This window comes from Lepus europaeus, chromosome 13 (assembly GCF_033115175.1).
Source record: "Lepus europaeus isolate LE1 chromosome 13, mLepTim1.pri, whole genome shotgun sequence".
Classification (NCBI taxonomy): domain Eukaryota; kingdom Metazoa; phylum Chordata; class Mammalia; order Lagomorpha; family Leporidae; genus Lepus; species Lepus europaeus.
Window position 1 is genome coordinate 50290040 of NC_084839.1, and position 27345 is coordinate 50317384.

The 27345-nt window shown below is 40.7% G+C and overlaps 1 protein-coding gene across 3 annotated transcripts in view; it reads left to right on the plus strand.

Annotated features, from left to right (window-relative positions):
- ACYP2 (acylphosphatase 2) overlaps positions 1-27345 on the plus strand; it is a 321268-nt gene that overhangs the window by 127611 nt on the left and 166312 nt on the right. The window contains exon 1 of one of the 3 annotated variants that reach the window (XM_062209435.1): positions 23753-24090. The exons of the other annotated variants lie outside the window; for them this stretch is intronic. Coding sequence (XP_062065419.1) covers positions 23949-24090 — 142 coding nt within the window. The 5' untranslated portion in view covers positions 23753-23948. Of the gene's footprint in view, positions 1-23752; positions 24091-27345 lie in introns of those variants that run through there. 3 annotated transcript variants of the gene reach the window in all.

Sequence of the window (27345 nt, forward strand, 5' to 3'; positions counted from 1 at the left end):
ACACAGAAGCAGAGGGAATGGGATAGTGAGTGCCCCACCAACACACACACACACACACACACAGTGACACAGTGACACACACACACAGAGCTTCTACAATCACTATATATGCCTAGTCTTTATTACTTGATTTTCCTATATTTTCTTGGGAGAAAGAATTAGTGCTAAAGCATTTTTAAAGAAAATCCTAGATACCATGTTATTTTATGTAGAAATACTTCATTATGCCTCAAAATAAAAAAGACATTTTAAAATCTAACATCATATTATATCTAGTTCATGGTCAAATTTTTCTGATTGCCTCAAAATTATTCTAACAAAGGATCCCAAAGATTTGATTATTTTGTCTCATAAATGTCTTTTCCTCCAAAGCTCAGTTTTTCCCCATGCCATTGATTTGTTAGAAAAATGAGGTCAGTCATCCCATGGGATGTCCCATATTCTTCATTTAACTGATTGCTTTCTCTTGGTGTGCAGAGTCAACTTCGTTTAACAGTGCCTACTTTTAGTTCTTTTTATGATTACCTTGAGATCTCCAAATGTGTTATTTATATCACAAATAACACAAATGTGTTATTTCTTCATTTAAAAATCAGGATGGGCCAGCACCGCAACTCAATAGGCTAATCCTCCGCCTTGCGGCGCAAGCACACCAGGTTCTAGTCCCGGTCAGGGCACCGGATTCTGTCCTGGTTGCCCCTCTTCCAGGCCAGCTCTCTGCTGTGGCCAGGGAGTGCAGTGGAGGATGGCCCAAGTGCTTGGATCCTGCACCCCACGGGAGACCAGGAGAAGCACCTGGCTCCTGCGTTTGGATCAGCGCAGTGCACTGGCCGCAGCGGCCGTTGGAGGGTGAACCAACGGCAAAGGAAGACCTTTCTCTCTGTCTCTCTCACTGTCCACTCTGCCTGTCAAAAAAAAAAAAAAAAAGAAGAAGAAGAAGAAAGAAAGAAAGAAAAAAAAGAAAAATCAGGATGAATGCAACTTCAGCTTGCTTGCCTCACCTCCGTCTTCCTAACATGAGCTATTCACTGATCTCTGCCCCTCCACCAGTCATCTCTTTGATTTCAGGCAATATCCTTGAGCGTCAAATTTCTATCTATCCCATCAACCAAGAGCATCTCTTGGTAAGGACGTTTTGTTCCTGGATAATCCCCTTCACCTGTTCTTCTTCCCTCTCTTTAAAAATCTTACTTATTTTATAACTGACAAGTAATTGTTGTACATGTTTATGGTGTACAACATGATATTTTGAAATATTTGAAACCGTGGAATGGCTAAAATCAAGCTAGTTCACATAGGTATTATTTCACATACTTATCTTTTTATGATAAGAATACTTAGAATCTATTCTCTTATCAGTTTTTAAGCATGCGATATATTGTTACTTACTGTAGTCACCAATTTGTACAACTGGTTTCTTGAACTAACTCTAAGTGAAATTTTGTCTTTTTTTAAAAAATAATTTGAAAAAGTAACACACAGGCAGAAAGAGAGAGAGAGAGAGAGAGAGAGAGAGAGAGAGAGAGAGATCCTCCATCCACTGAGTAACTCCTGGCATGGATACAACAGCCAAGCTGGGAGCCAAGCCAGGAGCCATATTCCATACAAGTTTCCCACATGGGTAGCAGAAACTCAAGTACTTGAGCCTTCGCCTGCTGCTTTTCCCATGTGCTTTAGCAGAAAGTTAGATCTGAACTGTAGTAGCCAGGACTTGAACTAGTACTCTGATACAGGATGCAGGCCAGAATGCCTGCCCCTAATTTTGTTGTCTTATGGCCAATATCTCCCCAGTCTCCAAGCTTACACCTAGTCTCTAGTAACTGCCATTATCATCCTGCCCTTCCTAAAATATGTATAATTTTTCTGTCAAAGATTTATTTATTTATTTGAAAGGCAGGGTTACAGAGAAGCAGTGGCGGGGCAGGGTGGGCTTTCATCCACTGGTTTACTCCCCAAAAGGCTGCAAAGGCTGGAGCTGGGCAGATCCAAAGCTAGGATCCAGGAGCTTCTTCCAGATCTCCCACACAGGTGCAGGGGTGCAATGACTTGGGCCATCTTATATTGCTTTCCCAGGCCATAATAGAGAACTTGATTGGAAGTGGAGCAGCTGGGACTCGAACTGGCCCCCATACGGCCCTCACTGCAGACAGTGGCTTTTCCTGCTGTATCACAGTACTAGTCCCCAAATATGCATACTTTTTAAAAAAGGTTTATTTATTTATGTATGTCAGAATTACACGCAGATAGAAGGAGAGACACAGAGAGAGAGACTGAGAGAAAGAGAGGGAGAGAGGTCCTCCATCCACTGCTTCACTCCCCAGTTGGCCAGAATGGCCGGAGCTGAGCCAATCCAAGGCCAGGAACCAGGAGCCAGTAGTTTCTTCTGGGTCTCCCATGCAGGTACAGGGGCCCAAGACTTGGGCTGTCTTCTACTGCTTTCCCAGGCCATAGCAGAGAGCTGGATCAGAAGTGGAGCAGCCAGGACTCAAACCAGCCCCCATATGGGATGCCGGTGCTGCAGGCAGTGGCTTTACCTGCTAAACCACAGCGCCGTCACCAAAATATGCATAATTTTAAGACTTTTGAGTTCTATAGTCAAATTGCTTTACAAAATATTTTTAGCCAAATATCAGCAATGTGTGAGAGTGGCTGTTTTAACATATCATCAATATTACTGGGTATTATGATAATCTTTAATTTTAGGGAAATTGCTATTTCACTTATATTAGGACACATACAAATGAGATATCACTGTGTTAGGACTCTACACAACAATTAGATGACATTGGTTACAATGAGAAAAACTTATTAGAAACAGCTTGAGCAAAAATGATGTTTAATACTTTATGCATCTGACCACTGGCCTCAAGACTGATTTGATTGGAGAACTCAAATGATGTCAGAAAATGTGCTGTCCCTCATTCCTCCTCTGTTGCAGACAGGATTTTTCCAACAAAGGAGCTATGGTTATAGGCAGCACTAGGCTTATGTCATCTCAGCCAAGGAGGTCTAGAGGAAAGAGAAACATTTGCTTTCTTTGATTTAGTGTTATATTAATAAAGCTTATTTGAATGCTATGATAGAAACCAAAATTAATTAATTTATTTTTTTTAATTTTTAAATTTTATTTAATGAATATAAATTTCCAGTGTACAGCTTATGGATTACAATGGCTTCCCCCTCCCATAACTTCCCTCCCACCCACAACCCTCCCCTCTCCCCTTCCATTTGCATCAAGATTCATTTTCAATTCTCTTTATATACAGAAGATCAATTTAGTATAAAGATTGCAACAGTTTGCACCCACATAGAAACACAAAGTGAAACATACTGTTTTAGTACTAGTTATAGCATTAAGTCACAATGTACAGCACATTAAGGACAGAGATCCCACATGAGGAGCAAGTACATAGTGGCTCCTGTTGTTGACCCAACAAATTGACACTCTAGTTTATGGTGCCAGTAACCATCCTAGGCTGTCGTCATGAGTTGCCTAGGCTATGGAAGCCTTCCAAGTTTGCCGACTCTGATCATATTTAGACAAGGTCATAAAAGACAGAGTGAGGATAGTAACCAATGATCCTAAGAGTGGCATTTACCAGGTTTGAACAATTATACAGCATTAAGTGGGGAAGAGGACCATCAGTACACACAGGTTGGGAGTAGAGCCATTGGTGGTAGAGTAGAGGTTATGATTACAAAGGAATGAGGCCCAAGTGTGCTAGACAGGGTCTAGAACAAAGGACAGAGTCATTATTAGATGTGCTAAGAAAGGTGCTGTCTAAGCTACAATTAAGTTTTCTGATTGAGAGGCAAATAGAACCTGACAGAAGGGGCTTGATAATAATCTGGTGGGCTTTAGGCCTTGTAAGTTAAGAGGCCCAGACCTATCTATCTCTTCACATGGGGTATATCCTAAGCGAGGTGTGAACCTCCTAAGGGAAGGCACTCTGTTGACTTTCATTACTTGGCTGGCCTAGGAGGAGAGCTGGCCAGGTAAAGGTAGGTGACATCTCTAACAAGAAATTTACAGTTCTGCCTGCAATGTTGCTGACCCTACTTGACCATCCCCTCAGCTGCAGTGGTCACTTTGGAAGTTGGGCTGAGTGAAGGGCTTTTCAGCTTAGAGCCAATAAGATCTGTGGCTCTGACCTGGGCATCCTTCGACTCCAGGGCAGGTCCATTTCCAGTGATCCAACTCTTGGCAGAGCTGCTAGGGCTCTTCACAAGCTGACTTCTGCTGAAGCTCAGGCTTACCACATTGAAAGCCACTGCAGTGGACTGGCCTGTTGGGTCTCCTTGAGGGCAGATCACTGTACAGATCAGCCATTAATAGGCCTGCCACCCATTGCTTCTGATGCCTAGCTTTCTTTTCCTCCTGGTTTGTGTTAAAGCAGACCAGAGGATACAAGTCAAAGGAGTGCCCAAGTCCCATCTCTAATCTTCGGTGGCCTGAACTATAAGTCTATAGTCACAGGCATGTTCTGTAGTAGTTTTTCTAAGGTAGACAATGCCCATGAGGAAAATTATATTCTCACTTTAAAACTTTCTTTCCCTTTGGTCTGAAAGGGAGGTTTTTCCTACTTACTGTTTACTTCGCTGATGGCCTAGCTATGAGATTATTATTTAAGTACTTATTTTGGCTATGCTATTACAGAAAAATGTTAGCCATCTCTTTTATAAGGTCTAAAGATTAAATTGTGCGTCCTACAGATTCCTTCATAATAGAATTAGTTTCCTACCTTGAAGAGAATAGAGAAATGAAAGAACAAGTTGGGCTTAGAATAGAGAAATGAGGGAGCAAGTCCTAGATCGCTTGCTGACAATAGCAATATTACATGAATACTTAGCAAACCGTTTCAACCATTAGATAACAACTTAAGAAAACATTTACCAGAAGGTCCAATGCCTTCTATAAATTTTAAGAATCATGTATTTGAAAACACCTCTTAAATATCTAACATGGTGTAGTTTGTTTAACCAGTAAACTTAAGCACAACCATATAAAATGTTTTTAGTTTCTTTCTGCCAACAAGTTTAAAACATACGATACACAGATTCAGGTCACACAAATTAAAATGTATCTTTGATTAATTTTAGCAGCTTAAATTTATGGACAATCTTATCTATAAGCCATTTAAAATAAAACTCTTAATAAAATTTCCCCATGTGGACATACAATATGTACACACATATAACATAGCATAATAGACCAATATAGCAATTTTAATAATAGCTTTTAAAATCTTCAACTTTTTTTGTAGATTGCCAATTGATTTGAATTGCTTTTTGTTTTTAGTAACCTCAGTTAACCATACTTTCTCTCAGTTGGTACTGTTAATACATTATTGGCTTCATCTGTTTACAGAGCCATCCTAAAGTACTGAATACAATAGAAGTGGCTGGAAAAAGTCCATAGGAACCTATAGGAGGACAGCTAAACACAGAACCAACAACGCTTTAGTTTTATGAGCAGCAAATCATATATAACTATGGATGACAAAAGACTTTAAGTCGCCATGTTTAAAATTATAAACTCATCAACCAACAAGAGGCACTTGCTTACTTCACAGTATTTTTGAAAGCACCTGTAGGATTTTACAAGTATTTAACCCTTTAGGCCTCTGGGACTTTCTCATTAAGATAACTATCATGTCTAGTAACACAAAATCATTAGACTTTTTAATTCTCAAACATTTGTATTAATAGCATTTTCCATTATAGAAACTTAAAATTTGGTACCACATCACATCTTGACAGTACTTCTAATATAATCCAAATAGCCTGATTAGTTGATGTCTCTATAAGATGAGAGACATAGGTCCTTCGATTTTTTTCAGTTGGGCCCAAACTGGAAAAACCAAAGTCCAGGATTTACTGGAAATTTTAGAGTCCAGATTGTTTGAAACTTTGATTTTTTGAATGCCTGTCAAGAATGCCAAGAAGGCTCAAAATCCAAAATATCTGGTTGAAATAAGATTCCTTAAAATTATGACATAACATAGACCAAATTTGATCATTGTTACAAGGTGATTATTCAAATCTTTGAAAATAAGCACATATTTAAATAACGCATAGCTCTTAATAACAATTCAGCTGTTTTTGAACAATTAAATTTTAACAGACATCAAGAGAACATAATAGATTACTTTAACACATTGCTTTAACAGAGCATCAGAGATTAATTCTATGTCAAAGAGAAATTGAGCTTCCTGTGATCTTTTGCTGTGAGGTTTCCTTCCTTTACCTTCTTTCATATTGGTAACCATGTTTCTGTGTTTCTGTGTGTAACACATCTTTAAGCATCTTTTGCAGGGCAGGATGAGTGACAACAAATTCTTTCAGTTTCTGTTTGCTATGAAAAGTCTTAATTTCACCTTCATTCACAAATGAGAGCTTTGCAGGATATAATATTCAGGACTGGCAGTTTTTCTCTCTTAGTACTTGGGCTATGTCTCGCCATTCCCTTCTAGCTTGTAGGGTTTCTGATGAGAAGTCTGCTGTGAGTCTAATTGGAGATCCTCTAAGAGTAATCTGACATTTCTCTCTTGCACATTTTAGAGTCTTTTCTTTATGTTTCACTGTGGTGAGTTTGATTACAACGTGTCGTGGTGAGGATATCTTTTGGTCATGTTTATTAGGGGTTCTGTAAGCTTCCTGTACTAAGATGCCTCTGTCCTTCTCCAAACCTGGGAAATTTTCTGCTAGTATCTCACTGAAAATGCCTTCTAATCCTTTCTCCCTCTCCATGCCTTCAGGAACTCCTAGAACCCGAATGTTAGGTTTTTTAATAGTATCCTGTAGATTCCCGACAATATTTTTTAGATTTCTAATTTCTTCTTCTTTTCTTTGGTTTGCCTGTTTCCTTTCCTGTTCTCTGTCTTCTAAGTCTGATATTCTCTCTTCTGCTTCACCCATTCTGTTTTTAAGGCTCTCTAATGTGTTTGTCATTTGATCTATTTTATTCTTCATTTCATTATGATTTCTTGTCACTATCACAGTTTCTTGTTCTAGTAGTTGTTTCATTTCATTTTGATTCCTCCTTAATATTTCATTTTCATGAGAGAGATTTTCTATCTTGTCCATTAAGGATTTCTATAGTTCAAGAATTTGTTTTTGAGAACTTCTTAATGTTCTTATCAATTTTTTGAGATCCGCTTCTTGCGTTTCTTCTATCTCATCATCTTCATAATCTTGAATTGGGGTGTCTTTTTCATTTGGGGGCGTCATAGTGTCTTCCTTGTTCTTGTTACCTCGGTTTTTGCATTTGTTGTTTGGCATGTTGGAGATATTTGGTTTCTTCACAGTGGTGTTTTTTCTTGTTACACTATGGCTCTATATTAAGTGGACTGTCTGCTTTCGGTGGAGCCTTAGAGGCTTGAGATGAGTGTGGACTGAGAGCTGTGTTTGGTTCCTCAGGGTTGAGGGTGTGTGAAAGATGACACTCCCAGGTTAGGTGTGGTAAATCTCTCTTTCTTTTTTTTTTTTTTTTTTTGATTCAAAAGGGAAGTAATTCCACACAGCTGAACGTAATTGGAGGTAGTTAGCAGGCGAATGATATACCCACAGGAGCCAGAGATTGGAAGCTCTTTCCCAAGGACCACACAGGAAATCTGTGCTGCCCTCAGTGTGGGCTCCAATTCTCCTGCAGTCTCCCACTGGGTTGCCAAGTTAGATCCTAATCTCCTGTTATTTCACCCCTCCCCTCAGAGTCAGGTTTTTCTGCTAGGCTCAGGGCCGGTGCAGACCTGAGGTTGCCCTGCTTATGACGTATGTCCAAAATGGCGCCTGCTCTTTGTCTTGCTCGCCTTTGAGGGGTGAGCGGAGAGAGAGAAACTCGTGTCCGTATCGGTCACTTTTTTTTTTTCCCTCTCTCTCTTCTAGTTAGCCTGGTGAACTTTTCCCTACGGAGTTTCAAGCCTCGTCCCCTCTAGTCTCCTCTTTCCGCTTGCCTGCTGGTGTCTCGGGCTATTGAGGTTCGGCTCACCTCGCGTTCCAGCGCTGGCGTGTTGATTCTGCCACTGGTGTCCCGAACTTGGGCTCCCACGCTCTCCACGCAGGTCCACTGTGAATCACTAGTTCCAGAAGAGTTTCCTCTGCTGTTTCTTCCCCTACTCTTCCTTGACCCTGCAGTATCTCCACTTTTATTAACCTGTCTGTGTCTTGCCGAACTATGAATGTGCTCCCTTCCTATTCCGCCATCTTGCCCCAAAATTAATTTATTTATGCAAAAAATGGCAAAGGTAACTGAAAAATCTACAAGAGAGTCCTTCTTTTGAGATCAGCTAGATCTAGGGGCTCAAACAACAACAACGTCATCAGGAGTTACTTTTGATCTTTTGTCCTGCTCTCCTCTTGCTTGCTTCATTCTCAGGCAAATTTTCTCTACCTTTGGGCAACTTGGTTCTTGGAAGCTCTAGGATTAAGTGATTCTGCAATCTGGTGGTTCTCTAAAGGAGCATGTCATTTATGATGGTTCTAGTGAAGGTTCTGAGGAAGACTGCAGTTGGCTTGGCTTCCAGACTGTCTTCATCCCACTCTGACGAATTCAGAGTGAGTCATATGTCACTCTTGTACAGGGGTTGGGGAAAGTACTAACACCAACAAAATCACAAGGACTGGTAGGAGAGGAAGAAGCTTTGTGAAAGACAAAACAGGAGTGTGGCTGCTGTATCAGCAGAAAGAATAGATACCTATTTCATGTATCTCCAGCCCTTCCACAACCACGTGGTTGGAGTATGGGAGAAAGAAGTTTCTATGATGTGAATGGAAGGGGAGAGGGATCGGGAAAGGGGAGGGTTGCAGGTGGGAGGGAAGTTATGGGAGGGGGGAAGCCATTGTAATCCATAAGCTGCACTTTGGAAATTTATATTCATTAAATAAAAGTTTAATAAAAAAAAAGAAAGAAAATAAAATGTTACCAGTGCAAAAAAAAAAAAAAACCAAAAAAACAAACAGAAGATACCAAGGAAGAATGCATGTAAATAAATAAATAAAGCAGCAAAGTCTTCAACATCATTTTAAATTTGCATTCACTATTTGTATTTATTCTATGGGTATATTTTGCTGTTAGAGCTGTATTTTCATTCTACTGATTCATAAGAGTTGCTAACATACTGATCTTAACCCGTTTGAATTATACATGCTAGGAATATTTTTCCCATTGTCATTTGTTTCTTAACTTTCCTCTGTACATTTTTACATAAGAATACAATTTTAGAGGCTAGCATTGTTGTGCAGCAGGTTAAGACACCACTGGGGACTCCTGTAACCCATATTAGAGTGATGGTTTGAATCCTGCTATTCTGCTTCTGATCAAGCTACCACTAATGCACCTGGGAAATCAATGGAGAATGGGCCAAATACTTGGGTCCCTGCCATCCATTTAGAAGACCAGGATGTAATTCCTAGATCCTGGCTTTGGCCTGTTGCAGGCCTGGCTATTGCAACCACTTGGGGAGTGAACCATAAATGGAAGATCTCGATCTCTCTCTCTCCATGTGTGGTGTGTGTGTGTGTGTGTCTCCCTCTCTGTCATTCTGCCTTTCAAATAAAAGGTAAATAAATATTTACTTTTAATAATAAAAATTTATTTTAAATTGCACACAGATCCATGTATTGGTTACGATGCATTTTTTATCCTAATTCTAACACTGAATAGTTTTGTGTCATAGTTAATCTGATTTAAATTCTGTGGTCCAGTTTCTTCATCTGTAAAATGACCATAACTTTTCATATGGCTATTGGATAAGATTAATTTATTTTAAAATATAAACCTCAAGATAGTAGATAGGAAATATTAGAGAGTAATGCTTTGAACCAATTCAGCCAGAAGATATTTGTGTTCCATAGGAAGTACCATGAGTGACTCATGGTCACTGCAGCTTGAAGTTATTCCCATGCCAAACTAAGCAGAATAAAACCTTGTGCTAGCCAGCTAGGGCAGGTCATAAGCAGAGGAATGCCTGTTGTGTTACAGGGAACATAGATGCCAGTCAGAGCTTGTACATCAGAGAGAACACTATAAGGCTAAGCTAAACAGACTTAAGCCAGCCCAGGTTGAACAAGAAAGCAAGAAACCAGTATTTTCCTAATTGTAACTATGAGTACAACTCCTATTGGTGATAGAAGATTGGGTACTTAAAGTGAACTTTGAGACGTTCAACATATATAGATTAAGAACTTTCTGCATGTAGATTTAAGATTCTAGTATTTTAGGTTTTTATGTTGCATATCCCTAAAGGCCCATGTGTTAAAGACCTGGACCTCAGAGTGGTGCTGTTGGAAGGTGGTAGAAGGAGGTGGGGGCTGCTGGGAGGTCCTTAAGTTGCTGGAGGCACGAGGTATTTCTTGTATGATTTCTGGGTAGTTCTCTTCTGAATTTGAGTTCTCACAGAAGAGTTATTATAAAAGTCTGTGTTTGGGCCCACCCACTCTATCTGCTCTGGTTTGAAATATGAGCTTTGGTTCCTACATACAGTCTGACCCTGATGTGCTGCTATCCAACACCTTTATATGAGATCAGAGCAATAGGGCTGCCTGATCTTGGACTTGAACTTCACAAAGTGTACATGAAGTAAGTCTTTTCACATTATCTTTATGGTTTTAAATTTTTTTTTTTTTTAAATTTGGGAGGCAGAGAGGGAAAGAGGGAGAGAGAGAGAGAGCACTCACATCTGCTGGTATACTTCCAAATACTAACAGTGGCCAGGAAGCAGGAATATAATCCAGGTCTACCACATGGGTGGCAGGAGCCTCATCACTTGAGCCATCACCTTTGCCTCCCAGGGTCTGCATTGGTAGGACACTGGACTCGGGAGCCAGAGCCAGGAATTGAACCCATGAAGTCCACTGTGAGATTCAAGTGCCTTAACCATTGGACTAAACATCTCCTCCCAACTGTTTTTACTTTAATATTTTTTAATTTTTAAAAACATTTATTTATTTATTTGAAGGGATGAGTGGCAGAGAGAGAGGGACAGAGATCTTTCATCTACTTGTTCACTCCTCTACATCAGGACTGGGTCAGGCTAAATCTAGAAGCCAGGAATTCCAGTTCTCTCATGGGAGTGGCAGGGACTCAAATATGTAGGCCATCATCCACTGCCTTCTGGGCACATTATGAGGAAGCTGGATTAAAAGAGGAGATGAGACTTGATCCAGGGCACTGCAATATGGGACGTGGGTATCCCATGATACAGCTTAAGCTGTTGTGCCACAGAGTCGACCCCTATTTTTTTTAATAACCCAGGGAGAAAGTAGTCTTTCTTTTTTTTTTCTTTCCCTCCCTCCCTCCCTCCCTCCTTCCCTCCCTTCCTCTTTCTTTCTTTCTTTCTTTCTTTCTTTCTTTCTTTCTTTCTTTCTTTCTTTCTTTCTTTCTTTCTTTCTTTCTTTCTTTCTTTCTTTCCCTCTCCTCCTCTCCTCTCCCCTCCCCTCTCCTCACCTCCCCCCTCCCCTCCCTTCTCCTCTCCTCCCCTCCCCCCCCTCCTCTCCCCTCCCCTCCCTTCCCCTTTCTTCTCCTCTCCTCTCCTCTCTTCTCCAAGTGAATTATTTATTTGAAGGAGAGAGACATAGAGAAAGAGAGATATCTTCCATCCAGTGGTTTACTCCCCAAATGCCTACAGCACTTGGTGCTGGGCCAACCTGAAACTGGGAGCTGTAACTCATTCCAGGCCTGCTACATGGGTGCCAGGGACTCGAGTACTCGAGCCATACTCTCCTGCCTCCCAGGGTGTGCTTTAGCAGGAAGCTGGATCAAACCCGAGTCAGGATATGAACCCTGGGACTCCCATATGGGATTCAGGCATTTCAAGTGGTGCTTTAACCTCTGTGCCAAATGCAGTTCTCCCTTTGCACTTTACATTTGCCTTCTACAGTGAGGTGTTGGGCAGTGGTACCTTGATGCATGGATGAGGATAAGCTGTCTTGGAGAACTGAAACAAGCTGGTATGTGAAAATAAACTACTTCTTTGGTTATAATGACCAAGGAACTCCTAAATTCTTTCATGAGGAAGAACTGAAAATTGTTATCAGCACCTCTCATTGTGTGCTTTTGTTAGTTTATCACATGCGTTTTTAAATTAATGTGTATTGAAATGTATAACCTCAGAAGGGTGAGCATATTCACATGCCACAGTTCCTTTTGTCATCAGCGTAAAAGCTTTTCTAGGTCTTGTCAGCTAGGTATTTTTGAAGTGATTAGATTCTTCCAAACTATTAGATGCAGCAATCTGGGCCTGAATGATAAACCAGATAAACAATTACCTTACATTTCACTGTTTTCAGCTTATTTTAGTTTGTATATGCTACACTTTATCAAAATCACTTTGCAAAAGAGCGAATATTACGTAAAAATCATCACAATCCCTCAGATCAGTTTTTCTCAACCCTGACTAAACATTAGAACTACCTGGGAGACTTTCGTTTTAAAAAATGATGATGTCTGGCCTGTTATAGTTTAAAAAATAATTTGGGGGGGGAGGCGGCGCTGTGGCATAGCGGGTAAAGCTGCTGCCTGCAGAGCCGGTGTCCCATATGGATGCCAGTTCGAGTCCCGGTTGTTCCACTTTCCGATCCAGCTCTCTGCTATGGCCTGGGAAAGCAGTAAGAAGATGGCCCAAGTCCTTGGGCCCCTGCACCCACGTGGGAGACCCAGAGGAAGCTTTTGGCTCCTGGCTTTAGATCATCGCAGCTCCACCTGTTGGCAGCCATCTGGGGAGTGAACCAGTGGATGGAAGACCTCTCTATCTCTCTCTCTGCCTCTGCCTCTCTGTGAAAATTTGCCTTTCAAATAATAAATAAATCTTAAAAAAATAATTTGGATGTCTCCTAAAAGCCCATGTAATGAAGGCATATTCCTCAATAAGTCTTATTATGTTAATGGTTAATTGATTGATATTAATGTTGAATGGATTAAGGGTGGAGACTTTATCTTATTATGGCATTTAGGTGGTGGGCCCAGTAAGAGGTCTTTAGATCCCTGGAAGTGGACCTTCAGAAGATAGTTTGCAAGAGAGGTTTAGTTATACAGGCCTAAGTCTGACCCAGTAGTTCTCTTTCTGCTTTCTGACTTAACCTATGATTCTTCTTCTGCACATGTTCTGTAATCCATTGCCCTAATCAGGCATTGGACGAAGGGTCCTGCCCAACCTTGGACTGTGAATTTCCAAAACTTTAAGCTGAAATAAACTTTCTTCTTAAGTAGCTTCTGTCATATATTTTAGTTCAAGTAACAAAAAACTAATACACTGGCCCAACCTCATATTAATTAAATTAAAGTCTCTAAGATGGGAGGACGCTCCTCAAGTGACTGTAGTGTGCAGCTAGATTAAAAGGCTATTAGGGCCTTGCACAAAAGTGAGGTCTAATCAGATCCTAGAGGATCTTGCACACACAATGTAACATACTAAGCTATAGTATTGTTATTATCTAGTTGTTTCTGGAATAAAGTTTTGGAGAAATATTCAGATATTTTTGAATGCTATTTGTTGAAACTATTCAGATAGTTTTGTGAACGATTCAGTTATTTTGCAGGTGTTGAAGTGATCTAAACTGGTAATGAGGATAAACAGGAGGGCATTTTATAAATGGGGAAAATTCATATGGAAATTAGATACTTCAATGGATATTTTACAGAGTTTTTCCTTCTTTTCCCCCAGAGTTTGATTATGTTAAATTTATAATAATGCTCCTTTGCTCTCCAATCCCTGCCTTTGTTGTACTTAATAAGCAAATTTTAGCAAATGTCTCCTTGTGTGTAACTGTGTAACCTAGTGTCTAAGTTTTGACTTTCCCCAGAAGCAGACTTTGAAAAAGGTCTTCCATTCATGTAGTTTATTTGGGAAGCATAGGTTACAGTGGTAGAGAAATGGGAAAGTAATAAAGGGAAGGGAATGTATTCAGAGGACGATAGACTATAAGCTAGGTGCCATGAGTAATTTTCATAGGACTCTCTGGGAAACAGTGCAAAACACATACCTCAGAATTCATTTATCTAACTCTTTACACAGCATGTCTTAGGAATCACTTTGGAGCACTTTTGGTTTGTTAAGAGTCCTGAAAGTATGGTGTATCATAGTTCTGGGAAAAGTTTCTTAATCAAGGAACTAGAAATTCTGTCTGGTCGAGTGGGCTAAGGCACATTGGAGATTCAGGGGACAGAACACAATTGTTGGGAAAAAAATATCACAGCTGACTATGTTGGTATCAATATAAATTCATTATATTTATCCTCAAATATACACTTAAAAGGTGGCTGTCGTGGCACAGTGGTCTAAGCTGGATCTTGGGACACCCATATCCCACATCATAGTGCTAGTTTGAGTCCTAGCTACTTCACTTCTGATCCAGCTTCCTGCTAATTCCCCTGGAAAGGCAGCAGATGATGAAGGTGCAACTACTTAGATCCCTGCCACCCAACATGGAGCTCTGGCCCAGCCCTGGCTATGGTAAGCATTTGTGGAGTGAACAAACAGGTGGAAGATCTCTCTTTTTCTGTCTCTCCAGTTCTCTCTGTCACTCTGTATTTCAAGTAAATAAAATGAAAATTAATTTTATAAATGAAAATACAATTGGTAATCTCACAATGTTTTTCTTGTGAGCTCATACTCCTACTCTTTAAAACATCTGTGTCAGATAATTGCAGTGTCTAGATTACTTGTGTGTCTGTTTTTCTCTCACTTTTCTGTCTTTTGGACCTTCTTCCTGGCAAGCTTGGTATTATTTTTAATTTCAGGAAAAAGTAATAAGGGATCTGGTTGATACTATTATCCCCTACAAATATTTAACTTTTTTATTGGCAGCAGCTAGAATAGGTTCAGGTCAGGGCTAGCGCTGTGACATACTGGGTTAAGGTGCCACCTGCAACGCCGGCATCCCATATGGGCACCTGTTCAAGTCCAGGCTGCTCCACTTCCAATCCAGCTCCCAGCTAATGAGCCTTGGAAAGTAGCAGAAAATAACTCAAGTGCTTGAGCCCTTGAACCCATGTGGGAGCCCAAGAAGGAAGGTTCTTGGCTCCTGGTTTCGTTCTGGCCCAGCTGTGGCTTTTGTGGCCATTTGGGGGATGAACCAGCGGATGAAAGATCTCTCTCACACTCTTTGTCTCTCCTTCTCTCTCTGTTACTCTGCCTTTCAAATAAAATAAATAAATTTTAAAAAAGAAAGTAAAATAAAAATAGGGTCAGGTCATCTGATGTTATCAGGGATTGAGCTCATTTTAGCCATTGCAGGCTTTAGGAGAACTGACCTATTTCCAATTTGCCTTTACTCCTAGAGTGTCCTCGGAGATGTGAACAGGAATCAGGGGAATTGGTCAAAGCTCATCTTCCTTGGCAGGCCATGAGCTATACATTTTCCCTAACTAGTACCATGGAACTGCCAAAAACTGCTCACTTTTTAATCTCTTAGAAGATTTCTGCTTGCTTTATTGCATTTTCACCATTGCACAGTTTAAGATTTGGTAAATGTCTGAATAATAAAAGCCATATCAAATGTAGAGCTCACTTCTCAAGTACTGGCTGCAGTTGTCTTCCAGAACTTCAGTTTTTGTTTCACTGGTTCCACAGGAGGGCTAAGAACTTTACTCTGCCATTTAGCTAGAAATTAGCAGTAGCTTTTGTGGGTTTTATTTTCTCCTTGAGGAGTTAGGCAAGGTCTTTTAAGGGGTTAATATTAAGGGATGTAGTAAAAAAAAGTACAATATGAAGCATATGCTGCATGTTATAATATGAGTTCAACCAACCTTTATGAATGAATGTTCATGTAAGTTTTGTTTTTCCTGTAACATCCATATCTAATAGTAATTCATGGTCACGATGCTTTCATGTTTAAGTCTTCTGTTGAAGAGCCTGAAAGAACTTATTTCTTGTCATTTAAGGGTGTAGTATTCACTGTATACAGTATGCACTATAGAATGCATTAATTAAAACTGAAATGAGAGATAATTTAAGTGACATTCACTTTCCTAAAAGACAAAGTGATTCTGTAAACGTGACCTGCCTTGCCTTGGATAGTTGGTAGGTGGCAGTAACAGACCAGAAATTATGATCCATTTAAACAATGCACAGGAAGAATTCTTTTTAATGTTATTATTTCCATTAATTTTTCTCAAAATAAAACAATACAGCTGCAAATCAAGTAGGTACTAAACATGTGTGTAGGAAATAACTAATATAAAGAGTATAGATCACCCAAGCCTGTATCCTATAGTCTTTAAACAGCAACATGTTCTTCAAAAGCTCTATGCTTAGTTTCATTACCATTCTTAAGTCAGTTTCTCCTCACCTTCTTCATTTCTTCTCTGTAAATCTGGAAAATTTTAGTGTTTTTTCATCACTAGGAGGATGGCATATTTGAATTTCATTCTGCTTAATCTGTGATCTAATTCCATTGTGGAGATTTTGCCCCCAGGAATTGCATTGGTCAAGGTCAGTTTTAGAAAAGATATTCCACTTTAGACAGTTTAAAATAGAAACAGATCTAATATTGGATATTAAATGGGTTAGGGAGTTATTGAGAGGACTATTAGTATCTTTGATTATTGACCATTAAGATCTGTTTGAATGCTTTGAAATTAAGTGTTTGGTCCTGTCTTTGCCTGAGTCTGATTTAGGAGTTGGCAAACACTAGGGTTACATACCTGTGTACTGAAATAGTGATTCTGCTTATGTACTACAGTGAGAAGTTATTCTAAAATATTATAATAAAATTTGAAAATATACTTTTTAAAGGTAAACTTTTAAGTTTAGAACAGTTTTAGGAGCTGGCGCTGTGGCGCAGCAGGTTAAAGCCCTGGCCTGAAGTGCTGGCATCGCGTATGGGCAATGTTCTAGTTCCGGCTGCTCCTTTTCCGATCTGGCTCTCTGCTGTGGCCTGGGATAGCAGTGGAAGATGGCCCAAGTCCTTGGGCCCCTGCACACACATGGGAGACCTGGAAGAAGCTCCTGTTTCCTGGCTTCGAATGGGCACAGCTCTGGCCATTGCGGCCATCTGGGGAATGAACCAGTGGATGGAAGACCTCTCTCTCTCTATCTCTACTTCTCTATGTAACCCTGTCTTTCAAATAAATAAAATAAATCTTTTTTTTTTTTTAAAAAAAGAACAGTTTTAGATTTATAAAATTGTTGTGAAGATAGTATACAGTTCCAATGTACCCCATACCCAGTTTTCTGTATTATCCTAAAATTAATAATAAATGACATCTTTGAACCATTGTTAAACATAATAAATAGGTACATTGTCACAATTAAGGAATAAATATTGATATCTGATTATTATTAATTAAAATCCATATTTTTTTCAAATTTCCTTGTTTTTTTTTTGTATCACATCCAGGACACTGCATTACATTTAGTCCTCATATCTCCTTAGTTTCCTCTTTGGGTTTCCCAGGCTTACTTTATTGTTGATGACCTTGATAGTTTTGAGGATGTTAAGCATTTTGTGGAATGAAATTAATTCTTTTTATTTTGAAGCTTGGGCTTGACATGAAAATCTCAAACATAGACAAAATAAGAGAATAGTATAACCAACGCCCATGTACCCATGACCTAGTTTCCAAAACCATTACCAATTTGCCAAGTTTATTCCTAAACTGTCCTAACCTGCATCCCCAAGGAGTTTAAAGCAAATCCCAAATATCATATCATAGCACCCTTACATATTTCAGTATACACTTCTAGCAGAGAGGCCTTTTATTATTTATTTATTAAAGATTTATCCTATTTGTTTTGAAAGACAGAATTAGAATGAGAGAGGGCTTCCATTTACCGGTTCACTCCCCAAATGGCTGCAACGGCTGGGGCTAAGCCAGTCTGAAGCCAGGAGCCAGGAGCTTCCTCCTGGTTTCTCATGCAGGTGCAGGGGCCCAAGGACTTGGGTTATCCTCTGCTGCTTTCCCAGGCACATTAGCAGGGAGCTGGATCAGAAGTGGAGCGGCAGGGACTCAAACCAGTGCCCACATGACATGCCAGCACTGCAAGCAGGGTGGCCTAACCTGCTGCACCACAATGCAAGCCCCCATAGGCCTTTTAAAAAATGCAAACCCACAAGGCCGTTATCACAGATAAGCAAAATTTATGATGATTTGGTAATATTTAATAATCAACCTATGCTCAAATTCCCCCAGCAGTCTCAAAAATGTCTTGTTTAGCTTACATATTCAAATCAGGATCCAAACATGTTTTATATTTTGAATTGTATTGATTTGGAAAATGGGAATTTTGTCTGTGTTAGCTGAGACCTGAAAACAAACCATAGTTACTACCTACATTTCAAGATGAGATGCTAGACCCCTGAGTTGTGCATGAGGGATATTTAAAAAAGAATTTAAGATTCTTAGCCTGACAACCACTGCTGCTCTGCTGCAGAGGAGTTCTTTGGGAAAAGACTGAGGAGATGTGGCTTTTCCCTCCTATCGAGAGAGAGAGAGAGAGAGGGAGAGAGCACTAGAATGGAATGGTAGTTGCCCCATGGCTGAGGAAAGTACAGAGGAAAGGCTGTGGCTGCAGAGCCTCCAATAATGACTTCCAAGCTCAGTTAAGAGAGGCAGTTGGATTCAGAGCACTCTGTGACCTCTATCAGTGCTAGGGCAGAGATAGGTGTCCCTGCAATTGGATGAGTGATGCGAGGGCGGGATCTGGTCCCATGGTTGGTTTAAAATGGATTCCCATCCACTTGGCCTTCTTGCTGCAGCTACTCTGTCCTAGCAGAAGGAGATGGGAGCCTTAGCATTTAGAACAGAGGCTGAGGTGGGGTTGTATGCAGTACAGGCATTGCCTGTCAAGGGAGCAGCAGTTAGGAATCCCTGTTGGAATAAAGCTCTGATTCCCCCCAGAAAGGATCTGGTAAAAGAGTGAAATAGCTTTGGATATTTGCCAAACCCAGAAAGCCCACATGGTACCTGTTCTTTCTGATGCTCAGCTACGTGGGGGAAACTAAGGCAAGCAGAGGGGTGGAATCCACCATGCCCTTCTTACCACCTTAGCTTGAGCAGTACCAAGCTGGGACAGGGAAGATGCTCTAACATGACATGTCCTTCTGAATTTTTAATGTGAAATTGGACCGTGAAAAATAAAACTTTATTCAAACCAGGGACAGAATCTCATTCTAGGAAGACATGCCTTCCTGATAAAAATGCTTAAGCGGTTTTCTGGTAAGTTGTGATGAGACAAAATCCTCTTCTGGGAAACTAGCTACTTACTCAGCTAACAGGCTTGTATCTAATGATTTTGAATTAAGTTTAGTAATAATTGTCTAACCACTTCTTTACCTATGAAGTATTTATTTCATGAAGGAGTCACTTCATGAAATTGGCTTACTTGTGCCTCTTTCCTTGTGGAAGTTAACAATTTGTATACTGTTGAATCCTGCTCTTTCAGTATATGATTACAAAAATATTTAGATGGATAAAGTAACTTTGTTTGCCCATGAAATAAACTATACCTTAATATAAAATTTCCAAGAAATCACTCCACAAATCACTCTGAAGAGAACTTTTGTGATGGATTAGAGATTTACAGGTGGTACATTCACAGTTCAAATGACATTTGGACATCGAGATATGGTATTATCCATCTTTATTTCACAGGTTCTGGTGCCAGGTTATCTTATTTTTTTTTTTTTTAAGATTTTATTTATTTTTTTGAAAAGCACAGAGAGAGGGAGAGACAGAAAAAAAGGTCTTCCATCTGCTGGTTCACTCCTCAAATGGATGCAATGGCCAGAGCTGGGTTGATCCCATACCAGGAGCCAGGGGCCTCTTCTGGGTCCCCTACATGGGTGCAGGAGCCCAAGCACTTGGGCTATCCTTACTGCCTTCCCAGACCATAGCAGATAGCTGAATTGGAAGAGGAGCAGCCAGGACACAAACTGGAACCCATGCGGGATGCCGGCAATGCAGGAGGAGGCTTAGCCTACTCCGCCATGACACCAGCCCCCGGGTTATCTTTTATACCCATATTGTATGGGCACAATTTTCTTTTGCCATGTACTGTCTTTTCCTACATGAAAAACAAAGTTTTTAAAAGGGTTTAAGGCAGGTAATGATTTGACTAGCTTTTACTTTCAACCAGTGATAACTCAGAGTCTGATTATTTCAAAGCTATTGTTCAGGTTACAAAACCCAAACTTTTCACATAATTTAATCATTCGCCACATGTGAAGAGTCTGCATACATTTGCTTAATAAGCCAAATATATCATACAGCACTGGTAATATTACACTTGCATTTAAATTGGTAAGGCTCTTTGAAAAACAATTTGGCAATATGTATCAAAAACAATACATGCCATTATCTCTAGGTGTATTTTATTTTAAAGATTTATTTTATTTATTTGAAAGAGTTACACAGAGAGGTAGATACAGAGAGAGGTCTTCCATCTTCTGGTTCGCTCCCCTGATGGCCAGAGCCAGGAGCTTTGTCTGGGTCTCCCATGTGGACACAGGGGCCCAAGGACTTGGGCCATCTTCCACTGCTATCCCAGGCCATAGCAGAGAGCTGGGTTGGAAGAGGAGCAGCTGGGACTAGAACCGGCACCCACATGGGATGCCGGCGCTTCCGGCCAGGGCTTTAACCCGCTGCACCACAGTGCCAGCCCCAGATGTATTTGGTTTTAAAAATAGTCTAAACTCTATTCCTAATGTAAACATAGGAAAAAGAAGCTCCGCATGAATATTTCCTTCGAACTATTTTTTATGGCAGTGAAAAATGAGAGCCAGCCTGAATATGTTAACAACAGGTACTTAGTAGGTAAATTTACAGTTACAGCCAGTTAAAATATTCATTGGAAAGCACTCAGTATGGCAAAGAATAAACACTGAATTCATGTTGTAACTACTTAAAATGTGTATATGAAGAGAAAACATAACTGTTATAATAATGTTAGGATTATAAATTATTTTCCCTTTCTATTTTCAATAATTTCTCTAGATGTTTTTGTTACTTAAAACTATCTAACATTTAGAAGATTTGATTAAAATTTCAGATATCTTAGAATCACATATCATTGGCAATTCATGCTGAAATGGTACACAAAAATTTCCATTTGTTAATGTTCTGCTGTTGGCAGACACAGTAAATTTTTTAGCTAAGCAAATGTCAATTGTTGCTATAGCACATTTAAAATTAAAATAAAGCTACATAATAATTGGTATAGAGATACTCTAGGGTAAGTGTGGAGAAAAGTCAAAGGCTGATTAAGAAAGGAAAATGTCAGCCTTCCTAGTTGGTGACTTGGAAAACACATATGAACTATTGAGGAAGACAAACCAAATAAACAACTAGGATGAAAGCTGCTGAGCACTTGTAAAGGTGACTGGACAGGATAGGGGACAATTTTGGAGTAGGAGGAGGTGTTCCAGATAAAGCAAACCCAAGAGCAAAGTTGTTTTTTTTTTTTTCTTTTAAACCCCTCTGTTCAGAGAGAATAATAATCCAGAATACCTTGACTGTAGGTAACCTGCAGGATTGTCAGGTAAATGGTAACTAGGAGGTTACTGGAGGCTGAAGAACTTGTTTTATTCTGAATGCAGTAGTGAGGTTCTGAAGATATTTGAGGATAAAAAAATCTATTTCGATTATACAATTTTTAAAAAAGTTTATTTTCATTTTATTTGAATGGGAGAGAGATATAGATATGGAGAGAGATGGATATTGACTTCCAATCGTTGGTTCACTCTCCAAATATCCACAACAAGCAGGACTGGGTCAGGCTGAAATAGGTGTTGGAGCTTTACCCTGGGCTCCCACATGCATGGCAGGAACCCAGGTAGTTGAGCCACCATCTGCTGCTTCTCAGGATGCACATTAGCAGGAAGTTAAAATCAGAAGCTGAGTTGAGATTCCTAGGAACTCTGATATGGCATGGGGGAGTCCCAAACAGCATCTTAACTGTGGGGCCAAATGCCACCTCCCACTCCCATTCTATAATTTGCGTAGAATGAACTGGAAGGGAGACCGAGAGGAAGAAGGATGTTGTGAGGTCTTTGTAATAAACTGAGACCTCATTCATTATATAAAATTATAAATTAGCGGCCGGCGGAGTGGCTTAACAGGCTAATCCTCCGCCTTGCAGCGCCGGCACACCGGGTTCTAGTCCCGGTTGGGGCACCGGATTCTATCCTGGTTGCCCCTCTTCCAGGCCAGCTCTCTGCTATGGCCCGGGAAGGCAGTGGAGGATGGCCCAGGTCCTTGGGCCCTGCCCCCGCATGGGAGACCAGGAGAAGTGCCTGGCTCCTGGCTTCAGATCAGCACGATGCGCTGGCCGCAGCAGCCATTGGAGGGTGAACCAACGGCAAAAAGGAAGACCTTTCTCTCTGTCTCTCTCTCACTATCCACTCTGCCTGTCAAAAAAAAAAAATATATATATATATATATAAATTAACATCTACAGAATATATTTTACTTAAAAATTTAACCACATTCTAACCAAGTTTTATATGGTTTTTGAGGTTTCTTAGTAGAATTAGCATATACTATGGAATCAAACTGCAGTGGATTATTTTAACTGTGTGGCCAGATGCAAAGAAATATGTAAAGATATTGAAGCTGACAAATAAATTGAGAAATGCAAATCCTTACATGTAGAAGATCTTGAAATTCTAGAAGGTAACAGATTATCTACCAGTGTCCAGATCCTTTGGAGTGGTGGGTTGTTTTAAATTTTTTTTTTTTTTAAAGATCTATTCATTTGAAAGGCAGAGTTGCTGAGAGAGCGAGAGAGAGACAGAGAGACAGAGAGTCAGTCTTCAATCCACTTGTTCGCTCCTTAGATGGCCACAATGGCCAGAGCTGTGCTGATCTGAAGCCAGGAGCTTCTTCTGGTCTCCCAAGGACTTGGGCCATCTTCTACTGCTTTCCCAGGCCATAACAGAGAGCTGGATCAAAAGAACAGCTGGGACTCAAACCTGCGTCCATATGGGATGCCAGCACTGCAGGCTGTGGCTTTACCAGCGACGGTGGCCCCAAATTAAGATTTTATAATATATTGCCAGGAAATAAAATTCTCTTAACTATCCACTGCCTCAACTTTATAGGAATTGAGATGTTGCTGAACAATAACCAAGACCATAAAAAAACTGTATGATGGGACATGTGAGATAATTACCTTTTTTCCCCGTTTCTAGAAACTAGCATGAGAGTTCAAAATTTTTAAACTTCCTTGTTCCAGAAAAATCACAATCCATTTAGAATATGGATTCATATCTTTCTGACTTAGCAGAAGAGCTGAAATGGATACAAATTTCATCTTATGAGCTGGCTCAAAATCAACAGATTGATTTGGCGGTGGCCTAAACATTTTATAATTAATTCACTCTCCAAATACCCTCAGCCGCCAAGCTAGCAGGTCCTTCATTTCAAAAGCAAATCTTGAGGCTGGAGAAGGAATGGGAAATAGGGAGATACTGGTTCAAGGGTACAAAGTTTCAATTACCATGAATAATTTACACAGACCTATTGCAGAGCATGGGGACTATAGTTAATAACATACACTTGAAGATTTTTAATTAAATCTCAATGTTCTTGCCACAAACAAGTATGTGAGGTGCTGGATGTTAATTAGCTTATCATTTTACAATACACATGTACGCATATGAAAACAATCTTGTACACCACAGATTCGAATAGTATACAATTCTCATCAATTATACTTTAATAAAGCTAGCGGAGGCCGGGACGCATTTTCGGGCAGGGCACATCCGATTTTTATTCCCAAACATTGAGAAAGGAGCCCCGGTGAGTTAAGGCGGAGGCAGCGCATCCTTCCCGGGAAGCCAGTGCGGCTCCCCAGGCGCAGGGACAGAGGCTTCGGACGCCCGGGCCCAACAACCTCTTCCCTCCAGGCGTCCGGTTGCCGGGCCCGCCGTCTCATTTGCCGTCTTTCGACGCGTGACCCCGGCGCGCTCGCGTCCCGGGCCGGTGACAGGCGCGGGGTGCGCCCAGCGGTCCCATGTGCCTCCTCTCTCTCGCGGCCGCTGCAGTCGCCGCGCGCCGAACCCCGCTCCGGCTTCTCGGCAGAGGGCTTGCCGCCGCCATGTCCACCGCCGGCCCGCTGAAATCCGTGGACTACGAGGTGTTCGGGAGAGTGCAGGGTAGGGGACCCCCTGCTAACGGCAGGTCAAAGTAGTGTAATGGGAGGAGGAGGGGGCGAGCTGCGGAAAGAGCCTGCCTTCTTGAGGATGCCCTTTCGCGGGGTGAGGTGCAGGGGAGGAGGAGGGCACTTCCGTTCGGCCATGACACAGCACCCCGGGTGGGAGAGAGGCGCAGCGCGCCTGCGCCGGACGGCGGGCCGGGGGCCGGGAACCGGGAGTGCGGAGGAGCTAGGGTCGCCGGTGTCTGGAGGGTGGCGGAGGGAGCGCTGCGCTGTGCCTCGGCGGAGAACGCTGGAGTAGGAAAGCGAGCGGGGTTTGGGGCTGGCGGTAGCTTTACCTGAAGCGGAGCTACCTGGACTTGATGCCTGGACGGCGTTTCAGAGTTCACCTTGTCAGAGGTCACACCCCACCCCACCTCCCAACTCTTCAAAGAATTAAATTGTTTAATTTCTGTTTCATCCCACATACAGATTTTTCAAATACAATGTCTTATTGTAAATATTAATATTTGTAATTTAAAATTTTGCATCACTCTTGGAAACTCATCCAATGGAATGCTGTAGTGATTTAATATCTACTGTCATTCGTTTAAAATAGTTCCTTACGTCATTGCAATGTGGACAAGGGTTCTTCAAAAGGGTTGCATGAAAATGGAATGAAAAGATAAGCTTGTTTTGGTGCGGAAAAAAATTGAAATCCATGTAATGTTTTTCGTAATGTGCACCCTATGTAAACTTTTTGAAGTACCCCTGTGAGTATGTGTGTGTGTGTGTACACACAGATACATGTAGATAAATGTAGTGATTTCTCTTTATTTCTTTTTACAATAAAGCTCTGAATATTGTCCTTCTGGATTGAGTTACTATTACAATTATCACAATAAAATTAATAAAAATCATAAATATGTTTTAAAAGTATGATAAACATTAACCAAGTAAATTTGTATCAGAAATTTACTTCTTAATGAAAATGTTAAAATCCTGGACATTTTAATATTTTTGGGGCTTGTATGAGGGTAGAATTAAAAATAGATGAAAACAGGCCCTTTGAAAAGAGCTTTTCTTTCTTTTTAAAATTACTTAATTTACATTTTTATTGAAAATAATGTCCTCCTTTTATACTAAATGGGATGAGGAGGCTCCACAAATTCAAGGAAAATTTACAAAATCTCATTGATTTTTTTCTGTTTTTAAAAAATTTTATTTAAGATATACAAATTTCATGTATTTTTTATATACAGATTTAGGAACATAGTGATTCTTCCCATCCAACTCTCCTCCTGCCTATGCTCCCACCTTTCTTCCTCCTCCCTCTCCTATTCTCACTCTTGATTTTTTTTTTTTAAGATTTTATTTATTTATTTGAGAGGTAGAGTTACAGACACTGAGAGGGAGAGACAGAGGGACAGGTCTTCATCCACTGAATTATTCCCCAAAATGCTGCAACAGCCAGAGCTAGGACGATCTGAAACCAGGAGCTAAGAGCTTCCACCAGGTCTCCTATGCAGGTGCAGGGGCCCAAGTGCTTGGACCATATTTTATTGATTTCCTAGGCCATAGCAGAGAGTTAGAAGAGGAGCAGCCGTGACTAGAAACCGCACCTATATGGGATGCCGGTGCCACAGGTGGAGGATTATCCTACTGTGTCACAGTGCTGGCCCTCCACTCTGACTTTTTACAAAGATCTATTTTCAGTTTACTTTATTCTCAAAAGGTTAACCCTATACTACGTAAACAGTTCAACAAATAGTATGAAGAAAAAAGCACTGTTCCGCAACAGTCAAGACAAAGACTGTAAATAATCATCAAATCTCAAAGTCTCCATCTCATTCCCATAGATTACCTTTTAAGTACTCTGTTAGTACCACAGATCAGAGAAAACATACGGAATTTGTCTTTTTCAGACTGGCTTATTTCACTAAGTATAATGGTTTCCAGTTGCATCCATTTTGTTGCAAAAGACAATCCCTCCCTCCCTCCCTCCCTCCTTCCTTCCCTCCCTCCCTCCCTCCCTCCCTCTTTCCCTCCTTCCTTCCTTCCTTCCCTCCCTTCCTTCCTTCCTTCCTTCCTTCCTTCCTTCTCTCTTTCCTTTCTTTCTTTACCACTGTGTACTACTCCTTAGTGTATATATACCATAATTTCTTTATCAGGTCATCAGTTGATGCACATCTGATTTGATTCCATGTCTTAGCTGTTGTGAATTGAGCTCAGTGAACAAGGGGTATAGATAACTCTTTCATATGCTGATTCCATTTCCTTTGGGTAAATTCCCAGGAGTGGGATGGCTGGATTGTATGGTAGATCTGTATTCAGATTTCTGAGGTATTTCCTCATACAGTCTTACACATTATCTGCACAAGTTTACATTTCCACCAACAGTGGATTAAGGTACCTTTCCCCCTACATCCTTGCCAACATTTATTATTTATGGATTTCTGTATGAGAGCCATTCTAACTGAGGTGAGGAGAAACCTCATTAAGGTTTTGATTTGCATTTCCCTGATGGCTAGTGATCCTGAGCATTTTTCATATCGACATGTGGCCGTTTGAATTTCCTCTTTTGAAAAATCTCTGCTCATGTCCTTTGTCCATTTCCTTTTTTTTTTTTAATCTAACAGTCTGTTTCTTTCTTCCTTCCTTTTTCTTTTCTTTTCTTTTCTTTTTTTTTTTTAGATTTACTTATTTGGAAGGCAGAGTTACAGAGAGGCAGAGAGAGGGAGAAAGAGGGAGAGAGAGAGACAGGGAGAGAGACATCTTCTATCTACTGGTTCACTCCCCAAATGGTCACAACAGCCAGAACTGGGCCAATCTGAAGCTCCTGGCTCCAGGCCATAGCAGAGAGCTGGATTGGAAAGTGGAGCAGCTGGGTCTCAAACCAGCCCCATATGGGTTGCCAACACTGCAGGCAGCAGCTTTACCTGCTGTGCCTGTTGAATTATGGGGTCCAAGACCTTTCCCAGTTAACCCACAAAATACAGTCACAGATGCAAGGGCAAGAGGATTTATTGTTTTATTGCTAGCTAGCTGGGGCTCCCACCGACACATACAACATAGTACAGTGTGGGGATGAGAAGCCCTGCCTCTCTCCTTCTCAGCGTTTTTATATGCTTGAGTAAACAAGTACATCTGTCATCACACACGTATGCTAGTTCCTTATTCTTTTTATGGCAGTTACCTAAATATGAGCATTTTATTGAGTACCATCTGGGGACTATGTGTTACACAAGGAAGTGGTCACACAGGGAAGTGGGAGACC